This window comes from Chinchilla lanigera, unplaced genomic scaffold (assembly GCF_000276665.1).
Source record: "Chinchilla lanigera isolate Chin_1 unplaced genomic scaffold, ChiLan1.0 scaffold00093, whole genome shotgun sequence".
NCBI classification, from domain to species: Eukaryota; Metazoa; Chordata; class Mammalia; order Rodentia; family Chinchillidae; genus Chinchilla; species Chinchilla lanigera.
In genome coordinates, this window is record NW_004955494.1 from 3,912,835 (window position 1) to 3,926,733 (window position 13,899).

The 13,899-nt window shown below is 43.0% G+C and overlaps 1 protein-coding gene and 1 long non-coding RNA gene across 2 annotated transcripts in view; both read left to right on the forward strand.

The window, feature by feature from the left end:
* Positions 1–8,388: 8,388 nt before the first annotated feature.
* On the forward strand, positions 8,389–11,388 carry LOC102029409. Its single transcript, XR_264111.1, has 3 exons — positions 8,389–8,522; positions 9,070–9,096; positions 10,955–11,388. It is a non-coding gene; the product is annotated as an uncharacterized LOC102029409 (long non-coding RNA).
* Positions 11,389–12,643: 1,255 nt separating this feature from the next.
* Positions 12,644–13,899, forward strand: part of Zc3hav1 (zinc finger CCCH-type, antiviral 1) — a 59,992-nt gene continuing 58,736 nt past the window's right edge. The window contains exon 1 of the mRNA XM_005405449.2: positions 12,644–13,886. Within this exon, the coding sequence (XP_005405506.1) occupies positions 13,579–13,886 (308 nt within the window). The 5' untranslated portion in view covers positions 12,644–13,578. The remainder of the gene's footprint in view (positions 13,887–13,899) is intronic.

The window sequence follows — 13,899 nt, forward strand, 5'->3', positions numbered from 1 at the left end:
CAACAGAGAGAAATAAAAGGAATAAGGATAGCAAAGGAAGAAGTGAAATTATCATTATTCACAGATGACATGATACTCTACATAGAAAACCCCAAAAATTCCTCCAAAGGCTTATAGATTTAATAACCAAACTCAGTAGCATAGCTGGATAGAAATCAACACTCAAAAATCAATAGCGTTACTGTACACACACAACAAACACACTGAGAGAGAAATTAGGGAAACAACACATTTTACAACAGTGAGACTGAGACAGGAAGATCATTAAGAGTTCTAGGCCAGCCTGGGCTACAAAGTGAGTAGAAGACCAGCCTAAACTGCATAGCGAGACCCTGTCTCAAAGACAGGAAAAGCATGCTCGGTTGAAGAGGATGACCACCCCTGATAAAGGAAGACCATTCCTCGGTCAAGGGTATATGAGTTTTCAGTTTCAGATGAATTGTTAGGGCTTTGGGAACTTTTAGAGATGAACTAAATGCCTTTTGCATAAAGGGATGATCATGAGTCTTTTGGGGGCCAGGGGTAGAATGTTGATTTGTATCTAGGTGTCACCTCAAAGGCTCACATGCGCATAAGGGCTTTTGGGAGGTAATCGGCTCATGGGGGCATGATACTTATCAGTGGATTAGTTCACTGATGACTTTATATCTAAGTGTGAAGTTGAGGTGAAGCCTGGTGGGAGCAGGTGGGTTACTGAGGTTTTGGTTTACAAGCATCTACCTCCATCCTCCTCCCTTGATCACTCTCTGCTTCCTGCAGCCTGCCTTGAAGATTTTTTTCCTCTGCCATGCCAACCTGCCTTGGAACCAGTTGCACTGGAACCAGGAAGCAGCACTCAGAGTAAGAACGAGAGCTCCCCTGAAAAGTACCATAGCCATCCTCAGTGACAATGCAGTCCCAAGCTCGGCTGATAATAACAGCCAAGTTCATACCAGGAAAGCCAGCATGACAATATTCTCCAGGAGACTGAACAGTACACCATCTTTCCCTCTGGAGCCAGGAAGCTATGCTTAAAGTAAGGAGCGGAGCTCCTCGAAAGTGAACCACAGCCATTCTCAGTGACAACAGGTCCTGAGCTCCTCCAACAATGAGAATAGCCAAGTTCATATCCGAAAAGCCAGCATGACAAGCTCCTCCAGGAGAACCATCAGCCCCTGCTTCTTCCTCTCCAGTTCTCCTTTTTATGTTGTTGGCAGCAATCCTCAGGGGGGCCCTTCACACCCAGCACCGCACTGATTCAGTTCTGCTGGGTGTTACAAGTTGACCACCAGTCATCAATCCACCATAGGCACTGTGCCAGTCACCAGAATGCCTAGGCCTTTCTCTTTCCAGAGGGTTTCATCATTCTAATAGGTGTTACTGATCTGTTTGGGGAGGAGTATTGGAAGAACTATTACAGTATAATTCTGACATAGTGTTACAGGTCCTTTACCTTGAGAATGTTGTCACTTCTTCAACTTGGTGGGTTCTGAGGCTGCACACTAGGTCAGGTGTAGAAACTGGGTAAGGACCTGTGACTTTGTTTGGTGTCTGTTTCCATAATTTTCTGCTTGTTAATTCTTGTCATTTTCAGACAGTGCATGTTAAACAGCACTTTATTGACTACTCATTTATTTTCATCCTAGGGAAAAACACTTTTCTGTTCACAGTCTCTGCAGTTCTTCCCATGTCAAGTACCCTTGGCCACATTCTGACTTTGTCATTACAAACCTCCAGCTTCTGCTGTTAAGTGCCATTGCCTGGTGTCTTTTGCATCAAGATCCTGCGATCCTCATTGTTATCAGCAAGTGAAGTTTCAAAACAGCTTCTATGTCCTGCAGAAAGCACCAAACTTCTTGGTGATATGGTGCCCCTCTCACAGTACTTGGGTGAATGTGGTGCCCTGGAGTCATCCTGTGGGTAATAATCCTCTGGTTTTCTGACCTAACATAATTATCTATTTCACTATGCCCACTTTTCTTAGTCTTCTAATCCCTTCCTCTACTGTCTGATATAGCAATTTAGGTATTTCAAATTCACCCTTTGTATTGTTCAGCTTTCCCATAACTGGAGAAAAATACCTGACACACACAACATAAATGAGAAGTTTAATTTGGCTCAGAGTGTTAGAGAATTCAGTCCATGGTTGACAGTCTCCAAGGCAGAAACAATATGGTAGAAGAATGTGGTGCAGCAAAGCTGCTTAGTTCATGGCAATCAGGAAGCAGAGCACAGGGAAAGAGCACTGGCAAACAATATACCCACACCCCCAGCGAGCCACCTGCTCCATCCGGGCCCCACCTCCTGACAATACAGCAAGCTACAAACATCAGTGGATTAGTTTGCTGATGAGGATAGCACTCCCAAGATCCAGTCACCCCTCCATGAGTCTATTAATTCAATCAAGTTGACAAGATTAACTGGCAAACTTTTCGCATGCCATCATTTCTCACAGGCTTTGGGGAGCTATTGCAGCTGTAATTCTGTACCATCCTTGGTTCGTGAACAAGACATTAAAATTTGTATCCTGAGAGTGTGTCCTTAAGTCAATAAATTCTCCCTGATACAATCATATTTTTGTGCTTACTTGACAAAGCAGTTTTCTTGGAATGGTAAGGTTGGAAATCAAAGTATGTATAGTAAAGAAACAGAACAATTGAGCATGGCTCATTCATTGTAGAAGATTAAAAAAGGAGGGGAAGGGAAGTGATTAGTCTCTTTCCCATTGCTGGGACAAAATACCAGATACCTACAACTTCATGGAGGAGAGGTTTATGTGGTTTGTGGTTTCAGTGGGTTCACTCCAGTTTAACTGGATCCAAGGCAGAAATATCAATGGCATGACTAAGGAAATCTGATTATCCCATGGAAGCCAGGAAGCAGAGGTAGAGAAGGGAAGGGCTGAAGACAAGAATATACCCCTCTAAGTTAAGAACCCAGTGACTCACTTCCTGTAATCAGGCCCTACCTCCTAACAGCCTTACAACTATAAACTCAGCAATGAATTAAACCATTAATGAGTATAGCATCCCCATGACTCAGTCACTTTCTAAAAGCCCCACCTCTGTATACGTGAAACGTTTGAGAGACATTTTTTATATAGATCATGACAGGAAATAAGGAAAAGGAAGGGAAGAAAAAGGAAAAGAAAAGGATATTGTTCAAATAACCAGAAGAATTTTTATTGTTGCTATTTGTTAATTACTTTGTGTGCTGTTATTGCTCGTGGTTTTTTTTATTGTTATGTTTATTATATTTATTATGATATGGAAAATTAGATGTATTTTTGTAGTTTACATCTAAAATGCTGCCACCAAAACACAGTCTCCGGTGTTCAGAGGTCAGGCTTTTGCAGAATGATTGCATCATTGGGGTGTTATACTCATCAGTAGATTAATCTATTAATGAATTCATACCTAAATGTACTGTTAGGAACATTTAGGTGGGGCCTGGTTGAATGCAGCAGGTCACTGGGAGAAAAGTGACTTAGAAGGGTATATTGTTATCCTTGACTCCTCCTTCTCTCTCTCTCTCTCTCTCTCTCTCTCTACTTCCTGATTGCCACAGGGTGAGCACTTCTCCTCTGACATGCCCTTCACCATGCTTTTTCTGCATTGGAACCAGCCAGCCATGGACTGAACCCATTGAAACCATGAGCCAGTAAATCTTTCCTCCTTTAAATTATAGATGTCAAGTATTTGTTCCAGCAACAAGAAAGTGACTGATACAGCATATGTGGAAGTTTCAAAGAAATAAATCTGAAGAAAGCACAAAACTGGGGTTGCTAAGGCACACTGATGTATCAGGCTATGTTAATTGGGTGAACCACCAGTTAGAGGGGAAAGCAAAAGTTACAGACTGTGAGGAATCAGCTAAGTCATAGAAATTAAAAGTAGTTAAATGTTAAAAGATGAAGTCATATGGAATGTCCAAAGTTCATGTCAAACAGGTGTACTACTACAGATGTAGAACAAGAGCAAAACATTAGTTAAGTGATTGGAGAAACGGAAAAAGGCAGCAGTAAGGAGCAGGCACGAGGCATTCCTGAGATTGAATCTGCATAACAGCAAGGTTGCCTGGAAAGAACTGAATGGGAAAGGGTTAGAGTTGTAAACAGGGGGCTAACTACAGAGTGGAGGACCATATCGCTCTTTGAGGTTAAGTTTAGGCTTTGCTTCGGTGGTGTTGAGATGAAGACCTGCAGGCTTTAAACATTTCCCCAGTGATACTACGCTGAGAGCAAAGGAAATGGGGATGTAGCAATCCAGAAATGAGACTAATGTAAGGTAACAATGGTCTTATGTAGGTAGCTCCTTCCACTCCATGACTTTTGCTTTCAGATATTTGCACCATCATGTAGTTCCCTTTCATGTTGAATATGACTGATCTATAATCAATAATCAATAGGATATTATAGAAACCATAGTGTAATTCCCAAGATGAGGTCATAAAAAACATTGTGGCTTCCTCCTTGCTTCCCTTGGACCCCATGCTATGGGGAAGACAACTGTCAGGTTGTGTGGCCAATGAAGCTATCTTATGGAGGGGTTCATATGGCAAATGACTAAGGCCTCCTACTAACAGCCAGCACTAATTTGTGCAGTATGTATGTGAATATTTTAGTTACTTTTTCATTGCTGGAACAAAATACCAAATACCCACAAAGTATAGGATGGAGGAGGAAAAGTTTATTTTAGCTTATAGTTTTTAAATATACATTTTTATTTTAAAGAGAAAAAACAATAACAAAATAACAACACAAAGACAAAAATAAAACAACCAAAAAAATAAAAAAGATATAGAATTTCAAAACAAGATGATTGGAAATTAACAATGGTTGTTATATTACATATTGTTATTTTCAACAAAGTTGCTCTGATAACCAGATGTAAGAATGCAAGATTGATCAAACAATTAAAGAGAATAAAAATTAATAAAAACATTAGAAATGGTACAGAGCTTCACTAAACAAGATGGTAGGAATTCAACAGTGGTTGTTATATTGCATATTGTTGTCTTCAAATAAGTTGTTCATATTACCAGATATAAGCATGCAAAATTGGTCAAAAAAATTTAAGCAATAACTGTTCCTTTCAATAAACAAATAGACATCAGCAGTACAATTATCCCAGCTATCCTTGTATATACATGTATATTTTCCTTTCCTTCTTTCTTTCTTTTCTCCTTTCCTTCGTCTCTGTTATTTCTCCCCTTTGAGCAATTTCTTTCCCTTTCACAATATCTATTGTACCTTTATTTACTCTTTCAGGTTCTTACACTAGGGAGACAATATGATGTTTACACTTGTAGGTCTGATTTATTTCACTTATGAATATGGTCTCTAATCACACCCATTTACCTATAAAAGCCTCAAGTTTATCTTTTTTATGCTGAATAATGCACCATTGTATAGAAGTACCACATCTTTTTTATCCATTCCTCAGCCGATGGGCATTTGGGTTGTTTCCAAGATTTAGTTAAGACAAATTGCACAGCTATAAACAGGGTACACATATATTGCTGTGGTATAATGTTTTCAGTTCTTCTGGAAAAATAATAAGGGGAGTAGCTGGTGTTACAGTTTGTGTCTAGATGTCCCCCCAGTGCTTCATAGAGTCATAGGGCAGACTTCTAGAGATTTTGATTGATCCATGGTCCAATGCTGGGGTTATGGTTGTGAGTGCTACACCTGCACTGGGGTGGGGAGCCTTCATACAATATAAGGAGGGAAAAAGTCATGCTCTCTGCTGCTTCTCCCTTTTTGCTCTTGCTGTTTTTGCTGTTTCACACCACCATGAGCTGTTGCCATCTGCCATGAGCCATTCTGCCTTGGAGCCAGCTGAGTATAGACTGGAATCTCCACACACTGTGAGCAAAATAAACCTTTCCTTCCTTAATTTTGGATGTCAGGTATTTTGTCCCAGCAATGAGAGAAGGCTATCCAAGACAGCTAGGTTGAATGGGACCTCTAATCCTAGTTTTCTGAGGAATCTCCACAATGATTTCCATAGTGGTTGTACCAGTCTATGCTCCCACCAACGTTGGAAAAGTGTTCCCCTTTCCCTACAGGCCGTCCAGCATTTGATGTTGGTTGACTTCTTGATGGCCATTCTTTCTAGGGTGAGATAGAAGCTCAGTGTTGTTTTAATTTACATTTCTCATATGACCAATGAGGTTGAACATTTTTTCTTATATTTATGTGCCATTTGCATTTCTTCATCTGAGAAATATTTAGGGTGGAAATATTTTATTTCTGTATTAATTTTTTTTTGTTGTCTTTTTGAGACAGGGTCTCAACATGTAGCTTAGGCTGGCCTTGAGCTCACTTTGTAGCCCAGGGTGGTCTCAAACTCACAATGATCCTCCTGTCTCAGCCTCCCGAGTGCTGGGATTACAGACGTGCACCACCACTCCCTGCTCTCCATTAATTTTGAAGGATAGTTTTTTGTAGGGCACATCCATCTGAGTTGGAAGTTGTTTTCTTTCAGGACCTGAAATATTTCATTCCAAGCTCTTCTTGGCTTGATGGTTTGTGTTGAGAAATCTGCCTGATTCTGATGGGTTTTCTTTTATAGGTGATTGGTTTCTTTTTTCTAACAACTTTTAATATTCTCTTCTTTTTGCTGAATTTCTGTGATCTTGATTATTATGTGTCTGGGTGTAGATTTATTTTGGTTATGGCTAATTGGAGTTCTATGTGCCTCATTTATATGTATGTCAGATATTTTTTCCATGTTTGGGAAATTTTTCTGCTACTACTTCTGCAAATAATCTTTTTATGTCATTTGTGCTGACTCCTGCTGTTTATTGACACCTATTAGACTTATGTTGTTTTTCTTTGCATCATCTTGCAGATATTGAATTGTTGTCTTGGTTCTTTGTTATTTTTAAGAGATCCTTGCAGAGGAGAAACAGTGGCATGGCAGCAAGAAACAGAGATAGATCAGGGGGAAAGGGAAGGAGGAAGATAGACCCTTACAGGCTGCACCCCCAGTGACACACCTTCTCCAACCAGGCTTTACCTCAATATCACATTTACGTATAAACTCATCCATGGAACAGTCCACTGATGAGTATTATGTCTCCATGATCCAGTCATTTCTCCAACCCACATCTCTGAGCACATGAATCTTTGGGGGGACATCTAGATATAAACCATAACCACCCAAGATTGAGTAATTCACCAAGGGTAGAAGTTTATTTAGCATAAGTTTCTAGAGGCTGTCAAGTCCAAGAGCAGAGGGCTGGCTAACTGGTGAAGGTCTTCTTGTTATATGATAACATGGTGTAGGCCATCATATGGCAAGATGGAGCAAGCTGGCTCAGGTCTCCCTTTTCTTATGAAGTCGCTGATGCCATTGTGGGGGCACTACTATCATGCCCTAGCCTAATCATAATCAGCTCCCAAAGGCCCTGCCTCCAAATAACATTGACATATGAATTTGGGAACTAAATTTACAACACACAAACTTTTGAAGTACACATTCAAACCATACCAGTTGGGTTACACAGAAAGCTGCCAGCAGTGAGTGGGGTTCAAAGCAGGAAAAACTGTGTAACAGGACAAGGCTGTATGATACAAACAGCCTTTCTGCTTTGGCATAGCCTATACTGTTGGAGGTATAATGAAAAATATTTATATTGCAGCATTTATGGAAAGACTAATAGAAAAATCACAATACAGGATCCTTATGATTGTGGAACAAGACTATGCCAACTTCTGTGAATGAGTCTTCTTCTTTTGAAAAATACTCCTAGCTTCCAGTGAGACTTGGCAGACCATGGACTCAGAACTGGCTAGTGTGAGCTAGGTTCTATTGGACACATCAAGTCAGGCATGACCAGCATTAAAACTTTCATAGAATGCAATATGTACTTTCTGGAACTAAGCATAAACAAGATCAAAGAATACAAGCAAACTGTGTGAGCAAGTAACCCAGATTTCCTTGTCATTCACTACAGTTGCCCTAGAATCCCTCCACAAGCTTCCTCTGTGCTAAACAAGGAGGAAAGAAGACCAAGCATGGTTTAATGATAGGTTAGCTCAATGTATGGGTAAAGCTAAAAATGGATGACAGCTATATGAAAGTCTTATCAGGATTAAGTGATTAAAGATTGCCTAATCCGAAGAAAGGAATCCCACATAATATAGTATCTGACCAGACAACTCTTCATGGCATAAGAAATGGAGAGACTGAGCCTATGAACATGGAATCCATTGATCATATCACATAACTCACCATGTAGAAGCCACTACTAGATAAAGTATTGGAATGGCCAGTTAAAGATCCAGCTGAAGGGGCAACCCTCTCAGGTCCCACTCTGTCCCTCTTAGACAGAAGCTTTCTTTCTCTCAATAAATACTTCCTACTCCATTAGATTTAATTCTTTTATTTTAGAGAACACAAACTCGGCATATCGGACATCTAGCAGGCTCTTGCAGGGGAATACAAGAGCTGACCTCCCCTTGCCCTGCTCTGTGCCCCACTCTGCACTCCAGTTCCATCCAGTGGGAACAACAACCACCACAACAAAAGATCCAGGTGAAGTGACAGCATGAGGTGACAACTACAATGATGACATCCTCTAGGGCAAGATGGGGTATGCCTTGAATCAGATAGTATTCTAAGAGGGTGCTGTGTACCCACCAGAAAGTATATGTGGGTCCCAAAAGGTTGTGTGGGAATGCATGTTGCTCCCCTTAACATCACTGCAATGATTCATTGGGCTTTCCCGTTCCCATAACTCTGGACTCTGCAGTTAGAGGTCTACTTGCTCACAGACACAGAGAGATTCAATTGGGCTACAAATGATGACTGCTTCTAGATGCCTGAGCCTAGCTAAGATAGTTGTACTACTGATTTTTATTGCTTTATTGAAAGGAACAGTTAATGTTTAATTGTTTGATCAATCTTACATGCCTATATTTGTTTATCTGAGCAACCATTTTGAAGATATCAATATGTAATACAACAACTGTTGTTAATTTCCTATCACCTTGTCTGAAATTCTGAATTGTTGTATTTTTTGTGTTATTTTGTAAATGTATGTGTGTTTGTTAATGTTTTTGTTCTTTTATCTTTAATATAGATGCTTGAGCCTCCTATGGTCAAAGAGGTAAAAAACTAGCAGATAAGAAAAGGAATGGCCGTTTTGTGGGAATCAGTTGATGCTGATCAGTAAAGGAAGCTAGGGTTGCTGGTACCCAGCGTGGTAGGGTGGAATATGTGTGGAATTCCAGTGACTTGCTTGGATATCTCTTGGTCCCCCTTTGCCCAAACATGACTGAGAATGGACAAGAGCAGCAACCCTGGCTGGAGGATGTACTCAGACCCTTTAGGAATGATTGAGGCATTTAACCTGGTAAGCTGCTGAGATCCACCAAGGTTGGAGCTAAGGTTTAGAGGGGTTAGAGGAGATCATGGAGGTATATGATGAGGACCAGCTGTGGCCTTGAGACCAATTGCAGTGACAGGGGTCACACCATTAACTTTCCTCTTCTAAGCTTCCTTACAGGAACAACAGTTCTGGAAAAGAACTGTTTCCTGCATTCAAATGCAGAAAGGGATCCACATAATTCAGGGATAGACTACAGCTCACGCAAGGTGTCACTCAGGTTGCCTTTCAAGCCAAGGCTTGCTGCCCAGTTTCAGCCTGCAGGAGTACTCTAAGTGGAAGCCCACAGCTTTAGCTCCTGCTGGATCTGTCCAGTGTTCCAAGTACAGTCCTATTCTTCCCCACTGGCCCCCACCAATGACAGCAAGCCAGCGTGGTACAAGGGTCTCTCCTTTTCTGCCCATGGTTGCACTCCAGCTCCAGAGCTCCCTGGTGGGCTGCTGAAGACTGTCACATTTGCATGGAAGTCTGACAGCTCCCTGGTTCCATCCTGCCTTCTCCCTTGACTTTAGTGTTGCAACCAGGAGCTCTCTGCACTCTGAATTCCATATCGGTATCTCCTTGAGAAGCTGGGCTGTGACAACACCTATTTCAAAAATTCCCTGACTGTCTCCTTTGTTCTTCCTTCCTACAATGCCAATTGTTTTCCATAGCTTTAAATTGGAAGGAGCTGTGTCTATTCTTCCAAGCATTCTTACTCACCAGGATTCTGCACTTTTTAATTCCCTACAGCATTAACCACACATATCCATGCTCCCTGAGTGCAGGGACTGTTTCTTAGACTTCTGCATATTCCTAGTAGACTGTTTAATGTAAACTAGCTAACAAACACATTAAACTTAATCAGTTTGATAATCAAGATCCCTGGGAACCTGTCAGACCACAAACAATGCCAAGTCGATTAAAGACACATCAGCCAGAGGCAACAAGAAGTCAGAAAATGCTACGTGGGCCCCAGCTTTGGCTGGCTTTTTTACTACAGTACTCTATTTCTGAGAGATTCATTCGTTTCCCATCAGTCACTACACAGAAGTGTCATTATGTTTTCAAAGAACTTGTAATTTGGCAGTTAGTTTTATTATTATTATTACTATTATTATTATTATTGACATGGCCATGACAAAGAGACCACCATAGGGACAAAGTACAAACCACTTACCCATTTAAAGCATTATTTGTGTTTTCTTTTATAGTATTCAGAGATTTAAGAGCAGTTTCTTGCTAAAACATGAGGCTTTTCACCTGCATCTACAATTGCCAATAGGTGACTATAAGTAGAACAAAACTTGACCTTCATTTTATAAAACTCAGGGTCAAATTCTTTTTTTTTTTTTTTGTACTGGGAATCCAACTCATGACCTTGTGCTTGCCAGGCAGGCACTTGCACCACTGAACTGCACCCCCAGACCTCAAATTCTTTTTAGCTCTGAGTATACGCATGTTAGTCATTTAAGGAGTGTCTGTATAAAAATTGGCAGAACAAAGTTTACTAGCCCTATATTTGCTTAACCTATGCCGTCCCCCTCAAGACAAAAGGCACTGAAACATGAATAACTAACCTAATTTTCGGGATTCTCAGGAACTTCTGATTGTCAGCATTTACAGTGTTCAGTTCCAGACCTTTTCTCTCCTCCAACAACTCCTTGGAAGTGTCCAGCCATTGTCCTGCGGTCACCTGAACTCCAAGAAAGGCAGAGCCTCGTGTGACAGACTGCTCCAAGCAGAAATCCTCCTTTCACAGGAATGGAATCACCCCTCAAGCAAGGAGGATTCAAACAAGCCCGAGATAATGATCGACCTGGCCCTGACCCACCTTAGCCAGTCTTTAAAAGCTGGCCTCCTGCATTTGTGGATGAGTAAGCCTAAACCACTACATCAGAGTGTGGCCCTTCCAGCTACTTCAGCTGGAACACTTTCCCTCTTTGTTCTTACTTATTTTCTGAGGGGACCAGCTTGGTCTTTGTGGGAGTTATGCTTGCCCATATTTTCCCTTACATTTAACTAAAACCCTTTGGCTGAAAATTCATGTTTCAGTTTTAATTTTCATTGCAAGGACCCTTGTTAACCTATTATATTATTATTACTATTATTGTTATTAATGCCTTGCAACAGGCCCATATAGTCCAGCCTCTTCTGTACAACAAGGAAAGAATTGGCAGTATACATCCAGTAGTAAGTAGCAAGCAGTTACATTTATTGAAGATCATGGGAAGTTGTGCTCAGGGCAAGTCCATGCCAACAAAAGACATGGCAGCGATAGCAAAAGGTGTTAGGGTAACAGAGAAGGCACAGCTGGCTGAAATAGCAGCAATAGCAGCAGCAGCAGCAGCACCAACAGCAGCAGCAACGGCACCAACAGGAGCTGCTGCGTATAGATAAAATCAGGATTTTGTAATTTAAAGGCCAGGGGTTTTCCCTTGGGGACCTCCCTCTGAATCATTATGTGTGATGGGCAGGAATGCTTGACAGGATGCAGTGTTATTTTAGGGGCTCTCCACATACATGTGCATCCCAGAATCCACTCTGAACTTAATATGAAATGTAGTACATATCAACCGTTAATGAGGTGGGAGGAGGGTAAAGGTGACTGAAAATCAGGCTAGGAGATCCAACAGTCATGTGCTCTTGCCAACAGCATCAGAGATCGCCTGGGTTTATGTGATTTTATTTTCCACCTCTCTTAAGACAGTGGAAGCAGGAATGACCCTAGGGACTGTTTAGAATTAAACAGAGGAAAGCGACTCTCTCAGCTCCGCCCTTTCTAACTGTACTTATTATTATTGCATTAAGGATTTAATAGGGCCTTACACCTGCTAGGCAAGCACTCTACCTCTGAGCTCCAACCCAGCCTATGAATTTCATTATTTTTTAAAAAAGATGTATTCTATATGATTAATGAACAATTTGTTATATTTTTGGAATGCTGGGAGGAAAATCTTTTTCCTTTTCCAACTTGTGATCCAGAGTTGGGGGATTTTCAAATATCTTAGAATAGACAGATTAACAGGACAAAACATCAGGTTATTCATGTGTACACTCAGGAGCTTTCAATGAGGGAGAACTCAAGAAATAGTCCAAAATAAAGATTTGTGTATCTTAATTTAACGCAGAGAGGAGGGTTAAGTAGTATTTAGGTTTTCAGTGAGCGAGTATAGAAGGTTCCACACGTTTTTTTGATGCTAATGTATATGCAACAATTTCTCTCTTCCGTGGCTGAATAGGCAGGACACTGGGGGTGGCGGGGCGGGGGGGGGGTGCGCTGCGTTTCCGGAAGGCTCTGCTTTGGCGGGATACAAAACTTTTAGATAACATTTCTTCCTGCGTCTTCTGAAGCTTAAAGGTTTTCACTCACAAATAATCTTTCAGCCAAGTCGGGACGTGGTTAGGGGCCGTCTGAAATCTTGGGATGTGCCTAAGCTTGCCCGCTTGTGAATTCTTGCTGTCAGGGTAGTAGGCAGTGGTTTGGGGCAGTCCAGAACGGGCCAAGAAGTAGCTCTTCAAAAAGCTCCAGAGAGGGTAAAAGAGAGAAATCATCGCTGTTCTTAGGAAGGATCTGTGGTGTGGAAGGAAGTGCAGAGCGATCTAGATCAGGCAGATCGCGATCTGGGGCGCGGGGTCGAGAGTCTGGGAACCAGGGGAGCACGGGGGTTCCGTCTGATGGCCGTGCATGTTTGCTCAAGATACTGCCTCAAATGCACGGCGAGGAAATGATCTCGAAGCGGTGGGGTGGTGGAGAAGATTCGTCCACACTGGAAACTGCGCGCCCGGGGTCAGCTCTTTCTGGCTGGGTGGGGCGGAGAGTCAGAGGACGCCCCGTGGCCCGTGTCGCACGTCACTCGCCTCTTCCAGGGCTGGGTATAAAAGCCTCCACCAGAGCCCCAAGAGCACTCTTACTTCCTCTTCTTGCCTCGCAGCTACGCGCGCTCAGCGGGGAGCCTCACCCTCGTCGGTCCTGGAACCCAGGCAGGGGGTGGCGCCTGCAGGGGCAGTGCCGTGGTCGCCGCGGATTTGCTAGCGCCCGCTTGCCTTCCTTTCCACCCGCTCGCCACCGCCGCTGACTTTCGAGTCTGACCCCAGCACCCCGTCGGTGCGACCTGGCCTCTGGACCCTAGCGGCGAGCGGGAAAGCGAAAGCGCTGGGCTCCGCGGAGGCGCCGCCCGGGGCCGCCTAAGTTTCGATTCTCGCCGAGCGCGTCCGCGCGCCATGGCGGACCCGACGGTCTGCTGCTTCATCACCAAGATCCTGTGCGCCCACGGCGGCCGCCTCAGCCTGGACGAGCTGCTCCGCAAGATCGAGCTCTCCGAGGTGCAGCTCCTGGAGGTGCTCAAGGAGGCCGGGCCCGACCGCTTCCTGGTGCTGGAGACCGGGGACAGGGCCGGCGTCACTCGCTCGGTGGTGGCCACCACTCGAGCCCGCGTCTGCCGTCGCAAGTTCTGCGACAGACCCTGCGACAACCTGCACCTCTGCAAGCTCAACCTGCTGGGCCGGTGCCACTATTCGCAGTCGGAGCGGTGAGTGCGCGGG